General features: G+C 35.2%; 4 protein-coding genes across 5 annotated transcripts; 2 read left to right on the forward strand and 2 right to left on the reverse strand.

Moving 5' to 3' along the window:
* Positions 1-342: 342 nt before the first annotated feature.
* On the reverse strand, positions 343-5,262 carry LOC116128011 (uncharacterized protein At3g49140-like). The gene is made up of 11 exons (XM_031413682.1): positions 5,103-5,262; positions 4,897-4,987; positions 4,307-4,529; positions 3,881-3,983; positions 3,703-3,770; positions 3,176-3,340; positions 2,959-3,072; positions 2,364-2,705; positions 1,656-1,808; positions 1,059-1,154; positions 343-535 (listed from the first exon to the last, which is right to left on the reverse strand). Exons 1-11 carry the CDS (start codon positions 5,179-5,181, stop codon positions 434-436), a joined length of 1,536 nt encoding a protein of 511 aa, XP_031269542.1. The 5' UTR covers positions 5,182-5,262; the 3' UTR covers positions 343-433.
* Positions 5,263-5,521: 259 nt separating this feature from the next.
* LOC116127941 (pentatricopeptide repeat-containing protein At4g21190) lies at positions 5,522-8,470 on the forward strand. The gene is made up of 6 exons (XM_031413598.1): positions 5,522-5,690; positions 5,910-5,994; positions 6,251-6,349; positions 6,579-6,722; positions 6,815-7,027; positions 7,656-8,470. Exons 2-6 carry the CDS (start codon positions 5,911-5,913, stop codon positions 8,067-8,069), a joined length of 954 nt encoding a protein of 317 aa, XP_031269458.1. The 5' UTR covers positions 5,522-5,690; position 5,910; the 3' UTR covers positions 8,070-8,470.
* A 353-nt stretch (positions 8,471-8,823) lies between these two features.
* LOC116127934 (dnaJ protein ERDJ2A-like) lies at positions 8,824-14,992 on the reverse strand. Of its 2 annotated transcripts, none has more exons than XM_031413585.1 (11): positions 14,836-14,992; positions 13,930-14,157; positions 13,729-13,824; positions 13,429-13,549; positions 13,200-13,306; positions 12,872-13,089; positions 12,162-12,339; positions 11,935-12,054; positions 11,205-11,291; positions 10,480-10,590; positions 8,824-9,898 (listed from the first exon to the last, which is right to left on the reverse strand). In XM_031413585.1, the coding sequence occupies exons 2-11, from the start codon at positions 14,113-14,115 to the stop codon at positions 9,071-9,073; spliced, it is 2,052 nt and encodes a 683-aa protein (XP_031269445.1). In that variant the 5' UTR covers positions 14,116-14,157; positions 14,836-14,992; the 3' UTR covers positions 8,824-9,070. The 2 variants fall into 2 exon arrangements, with proteins under 2 accessions (XP_031269445.1, XP_031269446.1); XM_031413586.1 differs by having other exon boundaries at positions 13,930-14,151; positions 14,836-14,986.
* Positions 14,993-15,459: 467 nt separating this feature from the next.
* Positions 15,460-20,756, forward strand: LOC116128051. The gene is made up of 8 exons (XM_031413721.1): positions 15,460-15,942; positions 16,703-16,797; positions 17,225-17,304; positions 18,281-18,322; positions 18,419-18,546; positions 18,879-19,059; positions 19,458-19,636; positions 19,981-20,756. The coding sequence occupies exons 1-8, from the start codon at positions 15,530-15,532 to the stop codon at positions 20,489-20,491; spliced, it is 1,629 nt and encodes a 542-aa protein (XP_031269581.1). The 5' UTR covers positions 15,460-15,529; the 3' UTR covers positions 20,492-20,756.
* The last annotated feature ends 199 nt before the right edge of the window (positions 20,757-20,955 follow it).

A 20,955-nucleotide genomic window follows, 5' to 3' on the forward strand; every position in this document is an offset into this window, starting at 1 on the left:
CGTAACTTAACGCCATTTCACCGGCACCGTTAACCCGACAACCAAAAATTTGACATGCATATGAAAACAAAAATTTGTAAATTTACTTAGCAGTCAAAATACTTTAGTTGACGCTTTTGAAAATGGGGTGATAAAAATAGGAAGATATTATGAGAAATTTGGTGGAGTTGATTAATTGAAGAATAACCAAAAGTATAAAAGTAATTTTTTTTTTTAGTAATTATAATTATGTGCAAAAAGTGTCAACTTAGCTTGATAATTTTATATTTCCTGCTGCACTAAATTGAACATGGACGAGGGGCTAATCAACACAGGTAACACTAGGAAAAGAATGGACTAGCATTCAGTAAATACATAAATTGGCCATAATCAACATCTGGCCCAATAATGTACAAAGCACATCCAAAAATAAATTAGATTTTGGTGCAAGCATTCATTTTGTAACGTCTGTCTGTTTCCTTTTTTGTGGCTTTGGATTGATCCTTGGAAATAGTAGGTCATTAAGCTGCCTCTCAGCACTATACTCTGACGTAGCCTGTAAAGTGAAATTTTTTGGCACCCATAAGTCAATTTCCAGACATTGGATATTCTATTCAGAAAGAAGACTGTAACATAGCAAAGGACATATAGAGAAAACTTTAACACTGCCTGATGTTATGCTTGACCGGAATCATCCAATTTATCTAGATCCTTGCTCTTGCTCGGGCTCGGGCACTTGCTAATTATCCAGAACACTAACTGATATGATGATAGTGCTAACCCTCCCTAAATTTATGACCCAACCAATTTGTATCCGATGGGAGATCACAATAATAAGTCGATGTAGAATCACAATAATAAGTATTGTAAGTTTGTAACGGTTAAGAATGTGACAACAAAACATGGGTGGTCTGATGGACGAGTCAAATACTCAGTTCTGTCCAATTATATAGGCATATTATTAAAAGGCCCCAATATCTAGTTGAGACACTGAATGCAGACTGCAGTATTTGGAATATACTTTCCCACCAAAAATGAGCAAAAGATATTGAAAAGAAGCATAAAATTATGTGGCATACCCGTGTCTTAAATGCGAACCGCAATGTCTGGATTTGTGTCCCCGAACAAACTCTCAAGTCAAATCCAAGAGAATCTACAGCAATAAGTGCTGCCTCCTGATGTAATTTGCAAAGAAAATTAGTCATTAAATCAATTAAAGAACTTCACAAATCTTAAAAATGGGCTTAAAATTACTTGGAAGGTGAAAAAATATGGTAAAATCTTCTCTAATATGGAAAAGCCTACATGCAATAGAGGGTAACAAGCAATATGACCTTCTACAGTGCGGGATAGCCCGTACCCTTTCAAAAACTTTCATGAAAAGATCAAAGTATAACATGTTCTATGGTAGAAAGCATGATTATCTTTAACAGTTGAGGACAACCTAAGCCCTTTCCATTCTTTCTAAAATAAATCAAAGTCTAACATGTTCAATGCCCAAAAATTATACAAAAAATTGCAGCCGTTAGGGAATTATGCCCACCTCCAACACCTAAGAGCAGATAGAACTAAATGTAACCCAACATATCAAAGAAAACAACAGTTCAATCATTTGCACAAATTATCTACTCATTTGCCCAAAAGATTTCAGAAACTCAATCAGCAAATTCTATTACCTCCACTTGAATACCCTTGGATCTCCAACATAAAGACTTGAGAGCTTGTTTGGTCTTTTCTCCACCAGCTTTCAGATGAGATATAATTTTGGCTGCTGAGTGCACAATAGCATCAGGTTGAGCAGTCCTGACGTCTTCTACTTCAACAATAGCCTATGGAGAAGCAGAGTGAAACAATTATCAAAGTCTGCATTTCTAATATGGGAGCAACAGTTCATATTAAAATAATTGTACAAAGATCATCCAAAGCAACAAGGGGGCAACAATTCTCTCTTGATTAACAATTCCATGTGCATATCTCCATTAGACCATAATAGTAACTCCTCATATTTCTCAAGTACAACAAATGAGAAAAATGCTCAAGTGGGGAAAAAAAACTCTATAAATGACCTGATTTTAGGGCCTGAACTATCAAACTAATTTCAGTTATCAAAATGTCAGAATGATCTAACTGCAAGATTAAGGTAAGTGCCAAAACGAGGAAGCAACCTCGCTAAAAAGATGTATCAAGATGTCCATAATAACATGTTTCTAAGAACTATACCGGCATTCCATTCTGCTTGCTGATGAAAGAGTAAATACCATGATCCAGACAAAGATGTTATACTTCCAGATGTCAATATAACATGTTTCTGCATTAAACAGAACTTGACAAGAAAACTATCTCATGCCACAAAACAGTTATAAATACAGAAACATTTTATATACCTGGTATCCGTGAGCCAAAATGAGCTGAACTTTAATCATCTCCAACTTATAAAATGAAGTCCCATTCATTGGGATATCAACCTTCTTTGACTCTTCTTCTAAGATCGAATTGTCTTTGGATGACTCTGATCCATGCCTATGACCATTGACTATATGAAGATTTTCTGGTTCATTTTCTACAATTATCCCGACCTGATCAATATCGGCATCATGGGACTGATTGCCAGATATATGCTTTTGGATGTCAGAGTGTTCTTCAATTAAGGCAGGCCTTAAGAAGCCTTGAATAGCTAATCCAGCTGGAGGCTCCTCCATCCAATCTACAGGATCATCTGAAGCAGCCTGTATGTAGCCATAAAAAGAAAAAGAAAGAAAGAAAAGAAAAGCTCACTAAAGACTTCACCATAGTAAATTGGTATTATGTTTTATTTACATGAAGTAGATGTTACAAGGTGGCGCAAGGTGGCGCATAAAAATAACTATGAAGAAATATTAGTAAATGCAATGATGGCAAACACATGAATTTGAGGTTATCTTCCTAAAACTATTTCCATTTGTTCAGACAAAGAATCAAACATTTGCAACGGACAATTACCTCAGAAAGCTTTTTGGCAAAATACATCGGATGAGAAGAACGCATAGTATCCAATTTTGCCCAGTCTCTAAGTGTCTCATCTTCATCTTCATCCTCAAGAACGTTATCCCATTCCTGGAAACAAGAACTTTAAATATATTGAGTCATCCTACACAGCTAGAACATTTTTTTTAAAGGGTAAATCCAAAATAAATCTTATAAGGAAAAGGAAACACACATCATCATAACTGTCATCTTCCTCGCCTTCATCCTCCTCATCATCTTCAACATCACTATCTTCACCTTCAATCTCTTCAATTCCAAAACCAATTTCTGATGGACCCGATATTGGTAACTCCATCTCCTTGATCATTTCCGTAGTATCAAAGCCTATTATCACTTGCTGCATTGAATATGAACTTAGTAAGCCATGAGAAACACACAAACAAGGGGTATTAGAATGCATATGTGCTAACAAATCACAGTGAACTAAAATATTATTGTAAAAGTATCAGTACCAATATAATTGTGTTTCCAAATGACTTTAATACAATACAAAAGAGTACCCGGTCAAAACCAGAATAGTGAATTTTCTATCAGTGCATATTCTTTCTGTTTGCCGGGCTAGACAACATTATTCTGCCTTTTATGTTAAAAATCAAGCTCTTACATCATCCAAACATCAGTTTGTGATGTCTATGTTAGTGCTTTTACATACAAGCACGTAACAGGTGTGCATGCCATCCAGGAGAATAAATTCCATACCATAATGTTATTCTCTGAAGTTAGGCTTTGCAAAATGTCCTCCTCATGCTTCACTTGAAAGTATATATCTGTAACACATCCCAGATTACACTAATGCTTCAGTTCACCAGACAAGGATTTCAAGCTCAAACTGATAAAAATAAACATGGGAGTGACAAACTTTATATACTTGACTTACTTCCATGTTCATCAGTTACATAAGGCAAGTCTGGCCAAATAATGTTATCATCGACTTCATCATTAATCAAATTTGTAATCATCAACGTTGCCTTACTATTCACCTGGCCACGATACACTACAGGAAACATTAGGTATGCAAACTATCTGAAAACAGCAATGCAGACTATTTTATAAATGTCGTGAATTTAAGGCATTTATTAGAACAAAGAGTTTCCGGAGGCTGATTTCAAACGCATTTTATTTGACAGTTTGAAAGTACAGTGCTCAAGCATTGTATCCTAGTAAGACATCTAAATATGCAGATTATCATCATCAGATCCAATCTAATAATGTAGTCTAAACATTTCTAAATCAATATGATTGGAAGTCTATCTATTGAAAGGTTTAACAGAGTTTCTTATACCGAGTCAACTCCATATAATACCTCAATAACGGTCCTAGTAGTTTCTGCATTAGTTAGTCTAGCGTCCCCACTATTCTCTGACGTTGACTCTGCAATGTCCTCAAAAGGATGATACCTTGGCCTCCCATTCTGCTTCACAGGATCTGACGCTGAGCCCAAATACTCGGCTGATGCTCGAGTCCTGTTCCTTATAAGACTAGTTCTTCTCACGATGGAGTTGCCATTTAATCTTTGAAATTTATTCCTGCAAGTTAATCATCACATTCATTGCCATCTTAACATCTATAACTCTTAACAAGACACTAAGAAACTAATAGTTTGTTTCTGAGTGCTTTTGAATACTATCGAAAGCACTTCTATGATTATCTTTATTCAGAAATACTTAGTAAGCACCATTTTCGAGAGCTAAAGTACTTGATAAGCCATTTTGCAAAAGCGCTTTTATTTTCTTTTGCAGAAAACACTTTCTGCAAAAGCACTCCCAAATGTGTTCTTTCAGGAGTCCAAGTTTTATTTTTCTAATGCTTCGTTTTCTATTAATCTCTTGCAATTAGATAAAGCGTATTGAAAAAAATAAAAAATAAATAAAGAGTTAGAATAAGATAGAGTACCAAGGAGTGCTGAAGCAACCACAGTGCGCAAGCCGGCGTGAGGTGACGTGGACACCGGAAACTTCCTCCGAGTTAGAGATGGAACGATAATCTACAATCGAAAATGTTTAGGAATTGCAAAATGTAAAGCTATGTTTGGTTGCTGAGAAAATATGAGAAAAGTAAAACAGAAACTGAAATGTTAATATTAACAACGACAGAGTTACGAGATAAGGCGGAGGAGGAACAGAAATTAGCGCCGGCGGGAAATCGGGCGGCCATGGTTGATTCAATCATCATCATCATTTTTTCAAATATTTTTATTTTTATTTTTTTCTTTAAAAGGCTTAGGAGATTTTGTGATGCACAAGCATTCTCTAGCTCAAGAAGAGGTCGTGCGAGGATGAGGTGCAAGGTAGGAATCAAGTGCAACACTAAACTGTTTCTCCCACTACAATCGGGTATGTTTGAAGTTACACGTGGCAAGAGATATTTCTGTTTTTTGGGTAAGCACTAAGTATGGCAAGAGATATTTATTTCGGTCCTAAACTAAACATACTGTTTTCGAGTGAAAACGCACCGTTTTTACCATACTTCAGCTGTTTGGATGTGACGGAAAATACAAAATAAAATAAATTCAGAGAGAAAATCCCAAAAATCATAGGGAAAAACAGATACTTAAATTATTAAAAAAAAATCTTCCCTCGACTCATCACTCATCCTCTCTGGTCTCGGCAACATCTTCAACTCGCTCAGGATTCAAGCAATGAGAAAACATTTATTTTCTCAGTAATCAGACAGAGGAGTTTTTGAAAGTGAGTGATAAGTACTGTTTTACAGCTCAAAATATCCACTATGAATTTAAAGTTGAAATTTTTTCTTCCCATAGAAAAATCTGTTTTGGGTTTAGTTTACAGTAGTGAAAAGTGTACATCCCTTATGCTGTAGAAAAGGTTTCTTTCTGGTTCATTTAACTATTACTTGAGGGAGTTAATCTATTAAGAACTAATAAAGTTTTTGTCTTGCGTTGACAGGATGCTTTGTTTGAGATACTCTTTGCCCTTCTTTACTCAAAGCTTGGAATCATCCAGGAGTTCCAGGAGTATCAGCAGTGTCGTGGTAAGGTTTTCAAGTAATTGGTAGTTATGGTGTATCCTTTAGAAGTTAAATTTCACTGAACAATGTTTGTTTCTTAATGGGAATGAAATGATTTCTCTTGAATTTGTCGTTTGATTCATTTGAATGCAAGAGTGAGAGAGAAGTAAATGAAGTGAAATTTAGTATGAGAAGCAGAAGGTTTTCAATTTCATATATTTTGGTCACGTAGTTCCTGGATATCATATTAACTGTCTATAAAATTGATAACAATTTTCAGGTATGTGCTGCAAAAGGTCCGAGACCAAGATATCCTCGGGTATGGAAAACAAGAAACAGAATTGGGACAATTTCCAAGTCCGCGAAGCTTGTTACTTGTGTATGTTATCCTAAATTTTATTCCTCTTTTTGTTTTTCTTTCTTTGTATTTTTGCCTGCCTATACTTAATAATGAAACTGATAAATTTGAAGATTGCCCTTTTGGTTGGTTCAAAATGTTTTGGCTTATTTTCGTAGTCAATGAACATTTTTAAAGACAATTGATCAACCTGAAGTTGACGTTATTTGCTTCTGGAGATAATAATCTCTTTTAGTTGATGCTTATGTAGATAAAGGAATTGTCAAATATTAAAGAGGAAATCTACGGGGCTCTTGATTCGTTTATTGCCTGGGAACTGGAGTTTCCTCTTGTTACGGTGAAGAAAGCATTGAAGACTCTTGAGAATGAAAAAGAATGGAAGAGGATAATTCAGGTATTAACAACTTGCTAATTTTTTCTCTTTTCCTTTTACTGGCTGTCTGTATTAAAGATTTCAATAAAACATATGCAGTGGAATTGTTGTAGGTAACAAAATGGATGTTGAGCAAAGGTCAAGGGAGAACAATGGGGACCTATTTTACTTTACTGAATGCTTTAGCAGAGGATGGGAGACTTGATGAAGCCGAAGAACTTTGGGCTAAAATATTTTCAGAGAACCTAGAAGGCACCCCACGCATTTTTTTTGATAAAATGATTTCCATATACTATCATAGGGACATGTATGACAAGATGTTTGAGGTATTGCCATGAACTCTCTCTTTTTGAAGTTTGAACTCTGTTAACTGATTGTATGTGATTTAATTATATTGATTACTGTGAAGGAGACTTTTTAAAGTAGTCGGAATTATGCCTTAATCTTAATACTTTTTCAAATGTATGTTATATATAATAAAAAATACTACCTAAGAGTTTCTAGATTGGGGAAATGTTGATTCTAGATAAAATCCGCAATTAGTACACTCATTTCTAAAATATCATTGCTCTGTTAAGTGTTAACCATTACCAAGATTGTATGGTGCTGGTTCTTCATTGTTGTGACTGATGATATATCGAATTGGTGCTTTTGATCCTCAGTTTTGATCTCTGTTATTATTATGTGTTTGGGTTGGGTGGGTGGAGTATTCACTGCAGCTCCGTTATTGTAATACTATCATCAATCCTTCCAGGATTTTATTTTTCTTTTGTTTACGTATTTATTTATTATTGTCCTGGTTGATATGGTTTTTCAGGGATCTCAACTATGATGCACAATTTTGAATTTTATTTTCTCTTTTCTGATCAATTTCAATTTTTTAGTTGTTTATACATTGCATACTGGTGTACCGCTGTGTCTGGGAATGTAATTCCTAGTTGTTTACTCTCGTAGGTATTTGCTGACATGGAGGAGCTTTATGTACGACCAAATGTTTCAATTGTTTCTATGATGGGGAATGTCTTCCAAAAGCTGGGTATGTTGGACAAGTACAAGAAATTAAAGAAGAAATACCCACCACCTAGATGGGAATATCGTTACATCAGAGGAAAACGTGTTAGGATTCGAGCAAAACCTATGAATGAGTTTGATTGTGCTACTGAAGGCATCAGTAAGAAGAATGAGGAAACTAACCAGAATCCAAATGAATTAGATGGGGAAGCCAAGGCATATCCGGACGAATCATTTGAGGAAGGCAAGGTAAATCCAGATGAATTGTTTGAGGAAGCTGAGGCAAATAGAATTGAATTGTTCAAGGAAGCTGAAGCAATATCAAATGAAAACATTGAAGCTAACCTTTCTTCATGATAGTCACTGGCTGATCATATCATACTAATCTCTGTCTACACTTTTGGTTGGAATTGGTGTTTCCTGTGAACATGCCAAGTTATTGCTGTCGGAAGGAACTGCAATATGTTCTTTTAAATGTATAAGTGGTACTGAAAATCAGCGGTTGGATCACACAATTTTGGTGTAAAACAGGAGATAATCTTTGTCAAGCTGCCCACACCTTTACTTGAAAGAGCAGCTTAAGAAATTTGGGTGCCCGCCCAATCCTTTTTGGTTGACAGTTGCAGGTATCAAGTTGGGTGTTAATGTGTCATCACTAAAATGTAATGGACTCTGTAGAATGTCTATTGTAGTATTGTTACACAGTTGATCAAACAAAACGTACGGAAATGCATGAGTTAGAACGTAGAAGAACTGAGCACAGGTGTCCAATTGTTGTATGCTTGTTTAGTGTAAGCACTTCGTTTCAGTTGCCCATAACGGGCATTAACTGCTGGCCATGGTCGTTATTTCTAATCTAACAAAAAAAATAAAAAATTAGAGAAGCCAATTGGAAAAGAAACTTTAATCCTATTTAACTTATCCTTACCAATCTATAACCAGGCAATATCGAAAAACAAATAACACCATTTTTTCAGTATCCCTTTGCTGTGTATTTTTATCATGCAACAAAAGCTGTAGCAATTGTATCATTGGCCAAAAATGCCAATTCTTGTACTTTAAAAGATGGTTCTGTAATATCACTAGAAGTGGCTGATCTTACAATGGTCACTACTAAAATTCGAAGCATGCTTAACTAGATAAAATAAAAATTGGGGGTAAAAAATTGTTCGTTAGAAGTATATCATGCTAGTCATGTGAAAATTTTAACTGAAAGTGCTCAAATGGGTTCTAAAACCCAGGTGATGGCTGTTGAGTTCTTTCACCAATTTTAAAAAAAAAAAAAAAAAAAAAAAAATTAAATATACGAAAATACAAAAAAGACTTATTGTTTAAATTGATCAACCAAATTATTCGTTTCACTCATCATCTGTGCCTGAACCTTCCTGTTTTGCTCCCTGTTTACCCACAGTACCATTAGCAGCAGCACCCTTCTTTTTTGTATCCTTCTCATCTTCCTCATCTTCACTGTATTCACTCTCATAATCATCGTACTCTTCTTCTTCATCCTCCTCTTCCTCATCAGCTCCATCCTCCACAATGGGTCCCTCATCAGACACAAGACCACGAGTGCCAGCCCGAGTTCGCTTCAGAACTTTAACCTTCACGTTTGTCCTTCTGTCACAACCTATCCATGAGTCGCACAGGCAGTAGCAAGTTAAGTTGTAATTACCCTCTGCTGGGGCCTGGATCTTTCCCATCACCAGTCTGGAGCCACTGCACACCCTCTCAACTGCTTCCCTAACAGCACCACTTGTCTCCTTTACAGTAGCTCCTGAACCCTCCCTAGTCTCCTCAATTGCCTTTGAAGCTGCCGTAATGGCTGCAGCTTCATCCATGAAACTAACCTTTTGGTAAAACCAAACATTGTTTGAGACAGAATCTGCAAGCAAAATCCAGAAATTTTCTTCCTTGTGGAATGGATAGTATGGGGCATGGGGCAGGGCACGGGTCAGGCCATTAGCACGTTTGAGAGTTACCCAAGCTTGAACTGTGACAATATCACCTTCCTGTATACCCTCTTCACCCTCAGTCTCACAAGTAACTTCAACTGCTACAGAAGGCATCATTTCCAATACCATCTCAACATCCTGAACTTCTGCAGAGGAAAATCCACCTACTTGAGTGAGCAACTCAGCACGATCTTGCAGGGTCATGTCCCGGAGCTCCTGAAATGTTCTCACCTTCTGCAATTGAAGTCAAGAACTCTTAATATTAAAATCAAAAGAAATGACTCATAAAACATAGCGAAATAATGCACTTAATTCAGTTAGTTAAAATAGTATTACAATTTTGTCTCAATAAGAAGGTCCACAAGTCGTTCAGGCTTATAAAAGGAAGAAAAAAAATCAACTCCATAGCCCATCTATATGACTCAGAATCCATTGCTTGAAATGAAAGATAAATATGTTTGGAAATCTTACAAAACATAAAAGGTAATTATATACAAATATGCACAAATGTAGAATGCAACTTTTCATTTTCTTTAGTCAATTGCCAAGAAATTTCATTTGGGTTTAATCCAGTCAAATCCAAGATAATAAAAATATTCTAATAGCTTAAGAATGGCTAAACATAGTATTATAGTTAAACCAATTGGAAGAAATTGCATCAGAATATCTTCCTTCAAAGCAGAAAAGCTGTTAAAATGACGCGAGCAGCAATAAATGCTAAAATATAAATTGCTAAATTGACAGCCAACGGAAGGCTGAATTAAAAAATTAATTTCTGCTATATCACAATTAAACACACTGTTTAAGGCACTGACCTTGCGAGCTATCTTTTTGACAACAGCCTCACTAAAATATGGCAGCTGCAAGAAGGGTGCATTACCTTCAGTGGATCCTCCAGTAGCCTTCCTTGAACTAAGAGGAACAGCCTGCATCAAGTCCATTAAGGCAAACAGAAATCGTAATTTTGATATGACCAAATAACAAAAAGGTTTGGATAACAAGCTACAAAGGAATGTATTAATATCAAATAACAAGCAACACACATGCAGCAATGTTTCCTCAAAGAACTGCGGAAATGTTTCTGAAACAAAATCTGCAAACAAGAAATTGTTCTCGACCAAAAAGACACAAAATAGTGATTATAGATATGAGACAACCATAGTATAATAGTGTCTAGTGCAAACTAGCAACTTTAAAATTAACAAGATAATTACCAACAAATTGGAAAACAATATTTTCCACCAGGCATACTAGACATTTAGAAGGAACCATTAAGTTAGGCAGAATTAGATTTAAGTAAGGGTACATGATGTATAAAATGCTGTCAAACTAATATTAATCAGGAACTTGAAATGTGATTATAGTGGTTACATACATTGTCCATTATATTTAAGTCATTAGAAACCCAAGCAATCGTAAATGAATGAAAACAGCGAAAATAATTGATATAAATAATTAGTCTTTGTTAATAGCTATTTAAAAGAAATAAAAAAGATGCTATTATGAAGATGATTAATAACTAGTTTTTATAACTAAGCACCTGAATGATACATTGAGAAAGCTCAACAACCCCAATTGCAGGCCTAAGCCATCCATGCCCCTGAGCATTGCGTGGAATAAGTGCCATCTGCAGAGAGTTAAGCAATAACATCAAAGAGGCTCAGAGCCCAAATAGATTTATGTCATCAACAAATGGTCAGAGAGTGGCACAAGAGAAGTAACATACATTCAAAAAGTTATTCAAAGTTAAATACCTCATACACAAAAATCAGTAGTTCACTGAATAATAAATAAACATTTGCCAAAAGAAAAAACAAAACTGAAACAAGAAGTTAATAAACAAGAGACCTATTCCTCTCATCACACCCTATCAAAATTAATACCCTCCATGATGCCCCACAAAAATGTCCAATGATAATATACAAGGATGTCCAATTGGAATTTGGAACATAAATCTCTAGAGTGGATAGTGAGGAGACAAGCAATTGAAGCTCCAAAAAAAATGCTACATAGGTGAAAGATCTATGATCTCCAAAAACAATAAAAAATTTGATTGAAGATAAAATCAACTTCCTTTTCTCTTTCATGAAACTAATTTAATCAAAGCAAGCTCATCACATATGATTCATCTTGTTGCCTTAAGGTCGTTCTACCAAAATTCTTAATACGAAGACAATAGTGCAGGCTTACAAAAGATGCTACAGTATTAAATACCTTCATTATGAATCATGTGCAGTTGGAGAACATAATCCACAATTAGCAAAAGTTACCTTCATCAATTCTTCAAGTAGGCGAGGTGCAAGTTCTAGGACACGCCTGAGATCACCTTTCAGAGCAGGAGACAATGCATCTGTTTGACGAGTCAATTGAGCCTGAATCAACAGTTCTGTCTGTATAGAAAATTTTTTGCAGAAGTAAGTATGTGAACCCTCACAAAAGGTTTAAATAACATTTTGCAATTGGCTCAATATGGCTAAATCAGAGTTCACAAAATTACTTTAACTAGGGCAGGATACTGCTTCCAGAACTTTGCTTGCTCTTGCTTAATGTTTTTAAGATCCAGATTCAATTCACTCCTGACTGACATAAAAAGCTTCTGGAGAGGTTCATCATCAGTCCTACGGACTGGAATTTCCGTATATTCAGCAGCCTTGATGAAAACTTCCATAACCTTGCTGTATAATCAAGGTATAACAAAAGGAAAACAAATATGCATAAATATGTAAAATACACATGATTTATCCAAAAAAATGAATAACTATGAAACATTATTAAGTTGTTTCCCAAAGATGGACATTACTCATGCTTCCAAACTAACAGTAAGATAACATATACAATCTTGAGCATCATCTAACTTCAAAAACTGATATGTACAAAGAGTATGGATGACTTCTAAGCCAAAAGCTGAAATCAGCTTATCGTTGGGCACTTATGATCAAAATAACATGACTTTGTATGTTAATATCAGTGCAGTTGGATACAGGCTTAGCACAGAAACCATAATGATCATGATTTTTCATAAATGCCACACAAAAATTCAGAGATGCATGAATGCATGTTCTCACCAGTAAAAAGTTACTTTGACACATTTCATCATTCAATTACCATATATGCAGCGCATATATAACTTGACATATATATAGTTAATATAATAACTTGTTTTAGGACAAGAATAATAGAAAGAAAATAATAAGAAGAAATAAGTACCTTGGGGCCAAAGAAGGCTTCATGAAGTAATAGTATGTTGACAGTGTTTGATGCATTACATAGTTTCCCGTATATTTTGATGACCTTGAAAGATAAATAACAGCTATCACCAATGGCAGGAGAATACAAACTCCAACAATCCAAAGTAAAAGTATGCCACCATATGCCCCATCAATGTCTAGCAGGAACTGCGGGAGAGCTATGCCCATTTGAAATCCCTGCATCAACAAACTGGTGTATTAGCTTCAAGAGGATTATTGATAAATTCTCAGAGGAAATAAAATTCTAGTTACTGATGGTTTTTAAAGCATGATAAATTGATCATTACCTGTCTGCCATCTGGATGACCATATTTTTCAAAATTCTCACGTGATATTGGATCTGTCAAAGCTTGATAAGCCTTAGATATGTACTCCACAAAATATGTATTGGCCTCTGAAAATATAAAAAGCAATGGCTAGTAAGCACAGGTTGATATATAAAACCTCATCTTTCTTGTTAAAGTCAAGGTCAGCTAGTCACATCCATATAAACAAAAGAACTCAAACATCTTCAACCTGGATCTGGGTTTTTATCAGGATGGTATTGTATGGAGAGTCTCCTATAGGCCTTCTTTATATCTGAATCTGAAGCTCCATGTTCTAATCCAAGTATACTGAATGGCTCAAACACTTGAATCTACATGAAAAGAAGAGAAAAATAACAATAATAATAAGCATGCAAGAAAAATGGGTATTATGTAAGAACCCAAAAAAAATCCAATTGACTAGAATACATATGTAACATAGTTTTTGACTGAAGCACAACGATCAAGTGATCATACATGGAACTAGTTCAAATTTTGAGAAAAACGTTACCTCACTACTCATACTTTTAATGTAATAAATGAGTACTATCATGACAACCCATAGCAGGACTACTGTCAAGTTACTACAGGTCGAGAAGTTTGAGATCTGTGAAAAAAAAAAAAATCAAATACATTGCAGAAGTGAATGGTATGGGTAAATCAAATATCAAAGAATATTCAAGAAACAGAAAAGGTCAATAAAGGAACTAACCCGCTTAAATATAGATTTCCGATACTTCCCTGAATTAGCACACTCAGAGCACTGGCAGTGAATGCTCTTTATTTTCTTCGAGGCAGCATGGCACAACTTTAGAATTGTATAAGGCACTAAAGGCAGGGCCATTATTGTCAAAATGAAAATTGGGAACAATGCACTATTCTCTTCAGAAGCAGCCATCGTGACCTTCTACCAGAAACAACGTCTAAAACGTAGCTGTTCCTGCCAAAAATGTCCTCATTAGAACTCCTCAATTGACACATCACAACCTAAGTCCAACTCAAGATGCAAGCTAGAATTTTTCAAAAGGTATACATCTCCAGAGTACGTTCAAAATTCAAGTGTTTCCTCAGACACATGAGTATTTCCTATACATATTCTAAAAACATTAAAGGATACCATTTATGAGGAGTAAGGTTGAAAATTGAAGGGTGGATCAAATTCCACTGAATATCCCATTACAAAAAAATATATATATATGATTAAAAAATGGACCTTTAGTTTAAAACTTTTGGCATATTTTAAGCACTTGCCTGGATTCAAGTTCACTAAAGAAAATCAATCCAATCGAAATAATCATAAAAACCAATAGTCAATTATTTATAATTAAAATAGCTATTAATATCCAATTAAAGGTTATTTCTTTGGCAGAAAGAATGCCGAATTCCTTAATTTTTATATAAGTAAAAGAAATTAAATCAAGGATAAATAAACAGAAATTGATCAATAAATATAATTAATCATGAAAAAACAGTATAAAAATCAGTGAAAAACTGCAATTACTGGAAAATATTATATCAGAACTGAAACATAAAATCAGCTAAAAATTTACATCAAAATTCAGCATTCAATATTAATTAATAAACACAAAAACATCAAAAATTAAACAATAAATATTACCTCGAAATTGCAAGAGGCAATGATATGGATAATTAAACAGATCACGATCTGCTTCGCTAACGCTCGTACGAGCGATGGCGCGGAATTATAAAGAGATAGAAAGAGAGAGAGTTTTCTTGGGTTTTGCTTATGAGATCCGAAATATAACATAAGAGCGCAGGGTTGAATTTGGTTTCCGATTCTGACCTGTGATATCTCGAGGATATATTTGTCATTTCAGCTTATGTCTAAATTATGTTTTAATTTTCATTTATGCGGAATCTGTCTTACTCTGAAATTGCATATTGGCGATTAGAAGTGTCCATTTGTGCAAGTGTCTATAGTTTAGTAAAAAAAAATTTAAGATTTTAGAAAAAAAAATATAAATCCTTTTATTAATAGTGAACCGTTAAAATTTTATAACTTAATAATATTAATTTACTATAAATCTCTTTGTTATTAACGAGCTTTTAAAATTTATGACTTAATAAATTAATATATTTATGAAATTTTCCCTTTACTTTTTATTTCTATTATTTTTATTATAATTATAATTAGAGAAAGGGGGGAAAAAAAAAAAAAATCCCCTGATAATAAGTAATAACGAAAGCCACAGTCCATCTACCATCTTTCCTTCTGTAAAAGTCCAAACAAATTTTAGAACTCCCAAACGCAATCCTGCTCTTTCAAATTTTTCTGCTCTTAACCATCAACCATGGCTTCTTCTACGGAACCCAATCCTCTCCACCACAACGTAGCCACTTTCATTAATACCACTACCACTAATCTCCTTTCTCTCCTCTCCCCTCCAAATAAAACGCCGCCGTTCCTCTCCCAACCTTACACTCCCTCCTCCAAGCTCTCTTTCCCTCCTCTTAAATTCACCGACTCTTCAGTTCGTTCACCCCCCGAGTCCACGCAGCCCGACTCACTCTCTCCCCAATCCGACGCCAAGGGCGTCTCCTCCGCCGAGTCCTTCCCATCGACGGTCAGGATTTCTGGAATCAATTCCAATGGGAAGGGCGGTGGGCCCGCCTTTGTGGGTCAGGTTTTCAGCATGTGCGACCTTTCTGGTACCGGCCTCATGGCTGTCTCTACTCACTTTGATATTCCCTTCATTTCTAAAAGGTTTTTTTTTCTTTTTTCCTCTTCGCCTTATCTCTTATCTTTAGTCTTTACAGTTACCGTTATGCTTACGTGTCATGTATGCGTGTATATATGTGTTTCTCTAGTCAATGTTGTGTTTAGGTTATTACTCGTTAGAACTTGTTATTTGATATCATAGTTTAGTTCAAAGGCAGAAGCTTGGTTATGTTGCAGTTGGATGCTTTATAGGCTTTATGATTCTGCTTTTTATACTTGTAAAAAAAATTTCTCAATGGTCATTGACTGGAGTGGGGAGGGAGTGTAGTGGCTCAATTTGATTTTACTTGTAGGGAAGAAAGTTGCAAAATGGATGCTATATATTACCAATTTTCATAAGAAAATTTTGATAGAAGTGTTATTGGAATTTAGGGTTCCTCATCAAATTCAAGACAAAGTAGAACAAGAAGAATCAAGACTCGCTTCACATTTTAACAAGAAATCCTAATTGGTTTCTGAATGAGGATTGAAGTTGTTTTAATATCACCCTAGCTTGTTTTAATACATTTGGTCATTTAAATTGGCCATTGACGAATGTATCCAGGTCTGGACCCAAGGTATTTGAAAAAAACTGATTAGTTATGTTTGTATATATATATACTTATTTCTGGTCCTTGAGTCCCCTATGCAATGAGTATAAGCTTTGTGGTAGTATCATTAGGAGTATTTGGTGTTGTGTATCTTACTTTGCTCAATTCCTCTCCATATTTTAGAAGTGTTTGACTAATTCTGTATTGATTTCTAGAACACCTGAGTGGCTAAAGAAGATGTTTGCAACAATTACTAAGAGTGAAAGGAAAGGCCCTGTCTTTCGCTTTTTCATGGATTTAGGTGACGCAGGTATGACTTGAGATTTAACAATTGCTAAGTTTTTTTGCCCATTTTTATCATCTCACGTCCTGCAATACCAATATTTAATACGCTCCTGGGTTATTGCTTCCTTATGCTAAATTTTCTCACAAATTTTTAGTACTACGTCCTTCTATTGGTATTTTTAGTACTAACTCCTTCTATTGGTGTTTTGGAACTTTATCCAATGAGTTGATCTTAAAAAGGCAATTTACAAACTCAAGTTATTAGAGGTCTTCACCTTTGAATAGATTTGTTGATGATTGTTGGAGATGTTAGGTCTGTCTGTTTTGGGTCATCTTATCATTTATTTTGTCCTTTTCCTTTTTGTTATTTCCCTCACGATGATCATTGTAATCAACCTAACTTCTCCCCTGCTGGAAAATATCTTGCATTCTGATTACGTTTTTGTTTTCAGTTGCATATGTTAAGCAGCTAAATATTCCTAGTGGTGTGGTGGGAGCATGCCGTCTTGATTTGGCTTATGAGCATTTTAAGGTACTGCTCACTTTATTTGAGTGGACACTCATTATATTTATTTGTATGTTCAAGTTGGATAATTGTTTTTGAACCTGTGTTTTTCAGCTCAACTGCCCTTTTCAATATCACATTACTGAAGATATTAGATTATCAAACTGCATTTTCTTTGCCATTTTTCAATGCATTTTTGGATGCGATTTCCATTCATTGTTGTGTTAGTGTTGTCATGTGCTGTGGTATAGGATACTTAAGTCTCTGTGAAGCTTTTAAAAATAATGATGTTTTAGATAAATGGGTTGAGCACTCTGCTTTGGGAACCCCAAAAATTGGACCAAGTAAAGAATAATCTGGGAGGTTCATATAAACATTATGAGAGCATCTTTTCTGGTCTTGGTGATAGTATGTGTATAGACCTGTTTTGCCTGCTCTGTGATATTCTTGAATGGCTCTTAGAAGTATACATTACTCATTCTAAATGATTTAGTGCATTGGTTAGAATTTATGGGCAGCATGATGCAGCCTTGGGAAAATATAAGCAAATGACTGCACTGGTTTGAAGAAAAAAATGGTTCAAGCTGGCCTTAAAATTATGTAGGGAGACAATTCTAACTAAGATTATATTACTTTAAGTTAGCACAATTTTGAAACACAATTCGTGTAGTCATCAGAAATTGTCGGGATTGGGATAATGTTAATCTGAGTGACGTCTCCAAAAAGTCATATGGGCAATTTTGCTTTGGTCCTGAAAAGTACATGTAAACCCACATATAGACAAAATACCAGATTTTCCTAGGTGTAAACTTTATTAAGTCTTTTACTTAGTCAACTTCTTGCACATGTCAAACCTTTATATTATGAATTTCTTCATTGGATTATTTTCTTTATGTTCTTTTTAATTTATGGTGAAAACCTTGCTTGCATTTGTTTGTGATGATATTTCCTTTTATGAGATTCACCAAATTCCTTTTAATCATCTTTATTATGTGCTATGCAGGATAAACCTCACTTATTTCAGTTTGTTCCAAACGAGAAACAGGTAATGTACTTATAATGTGTTTCTTTTTATTTTTTAATATATGCCTCCTGTAATGTGCTGGGATTCATTTTGAAAAGAAAAATTTGTTTCCCTCAGGTCAAAGCAGCCAACAAGCTTCTAAAGACAATTCCACAGAGTGATGGGAGAAGAAGGATTGATGGAGTGCCTGTTTTCAGTGCTCAAAATTTGGATATTGCAATAGCTACAGCAGATGGAATAAAATGGTGTGTTCTCTGTTGTATAAAACAAACAAGATTAACAATTACAGTCAGTGGACTGTATAAAACCTTTTTCTATAGCGAGACCCAGCTGAATGGGTTACATTTGACTCAATTTTATAATTTTTGGTACATTGAGAGCCTGACTGATTGGCTCTTCATCATATTCATGCTTAGAATGGATAAATATGTTGGTATCCTGTTATTCAAGGGGACTTACTCTATTGCATCATTATTCATATAAGCCCTACTTTCTTCAGTTGCTCAATTCATCTTAAAATATTCTTATACCCCTCTGCAATGTATCTGATGCTGAGTGTTACTGTTTCTTTCATCAGGTACACTCCATACTTCTTTGATAAAGACATGCTAGATAGCATTCTTGAAGAATCTGTTGATCAGCACTTCCATACTTTAATTCAAACTCGACATATGCAGCGCCGACGTGATGTAATTGACGACAACTTGGCAGCAGAAGTGATTGAAGAGATTGGAGATAGTGTATGGGAGCCTCCAGAGGTACTAAATCTTTTTGTTCTGTATGCTACTGAAAGCTGGAAGGGCAGTGATGGCAGTAAATTTAACTTGGAGATTAAGAAGTATTTGTGGTTGCTATTATTATTATTCTTTTAATATATTTATTCAGCATTCTTGACTAACTCTGGAACTGCAATTTTTTGTCTTCACGGGATTTAGAATTATTTTAAGTTGTTAAAAATTTGTAATAGGATGATGACTTTAATTTTTGTCTTCTCATGTGCATCAATAATTCACAGTCTGTTTTTTTGTGCAAATAAATAAAATTCAAATAAGGATTTAATGCTTATTATTAAATCAAACAACAGTCTGTGTGCACTGTCTTTGTTTTCATAAATTTGGGTGGTTTATTTTCTGGATTGACAATAGTATGTCTTCAGGTTCAAGAAGTGCTGGATGAGATAGGCCATCCGGGAATACCCTTAAGTGTCATTTCAAAGGCTGCTGAAATCCAGCTTCTTTATGCTGTTGACAAAGTACTTCTGGGTAATAGGTGGTTGCGAAAAGCTACTGGCATTCAACCAAAATTTCCTTACATGGTTGACTCATTTGAGAATAGGTATATCTTATGCAACTTTTGACGGCTTGCATTGTGAGATTTATGTAATATATGATACATGCCTTCACTTGAGGATCAGAATTCCTTGTTACCAATTACATCGGGCATGTAGGTTTAGCAGTTTAATGTCTCATGTGAATAGAATCTGCATTTCTATACAAGTTGATCATTGAACTTTCCTTACACTTCATGTTTCAACCATTTTCTGATCTTGACATAAGAATCAGCAGTGTGTTGAAAACTCATCCAGACGCATGGTGGCATGTTCATGAAATGATCAAATATGAATTTTCTTGATACATCATCAATGCGCTATAATGACAATGTGTTCATTCTGTTTGCAGGAGTGCAGCATCTTTTCTAAGAGCTTCCGAGTCAACCAGCTGCCTTGCCAATTCTGGATCAGATAATGGCACTTCAGATCATCAATTGGAAGATAAGCGTTTAGAAAAACACGGGCAGAGACCAGATTTTCGATTTCCTTTTGGAGATTGGTTTAGTCACCCATGGTTAAAGCGAGATCACCAATCTCAAAATACATCTTCTAGAACCAACACTTCATCTATAGAATGCACAAAACAAAACTTACAGCCAAATCCTTTTCTTCCAAAAATTACAATGGTGGGAATCTCAACAGGGGAAACAGGGCAGATGAGCAAAGCTAGTTTAAAGAAGACTATGGAGAACTTAACGAGAGAGTTGGAGCAAACCGATCAGGGAAATGCCACCAGTGTTAGTAGCAACGAGCTCAAAATGGAAGATAGGGATCCACTGTTTGTGGCAAACGTGGGTGATTATTATTCAGGCCTGGCAAAGACTGGGTCAGCTCGATTTGTTCGTGGAGGAAGCAACTAAATGAACCTTACTAACCAAATACCTTTTTTGGGCACTAGTTTCTTCTAATGTAAAATTATTCGAAAGTCAGAAAAATAATAAGAGATGTAAATTTGGTAATGCGTTGTTCAACAGGTCATTTATCATCAGTTAATTGCTCAGTTGCTTTGCAAAGCCTGTCGAATCAGATGTGAAGTATGATTGGATGGTAATTTGCTTGAGCTGGTGCTGGCCGTATGACTTGTAATTTTGGAACTTTGGTTCTTTATACATGAAATTATTGGTACCTCGTCTTGTTCTTTGCTATGATAAGCAACTTCTGCACTGTACTTGCATTCAATAATTTTGAAGCTCCAGAGTGGCTATGAATCCGGTATAACTTAGTACCAATAGTAACTTGAAACTCGAAGGATAGATGTATAACAGTTAAAACTTTGCATCTATATTGTTTCCCGGACGAAAAAAAAAATAAAAGGAGAAACTAG

Source organism: Pistacia vera, unplaced genomic scaffold (assembly GCF_008641045.1).
Source record: "Pistacia vera cultivar Batoury unplaced genomic scaffold, PisVer_v2 Contig196, whole genome shotgun sequence".
Classification (NCBI taxonomy): Eukaryota; Viridiplantae; Streptophyta; class Magnoliopsida; order Sapindales; family Anacardiaceae; genus Pistacia; species Pistacia vera.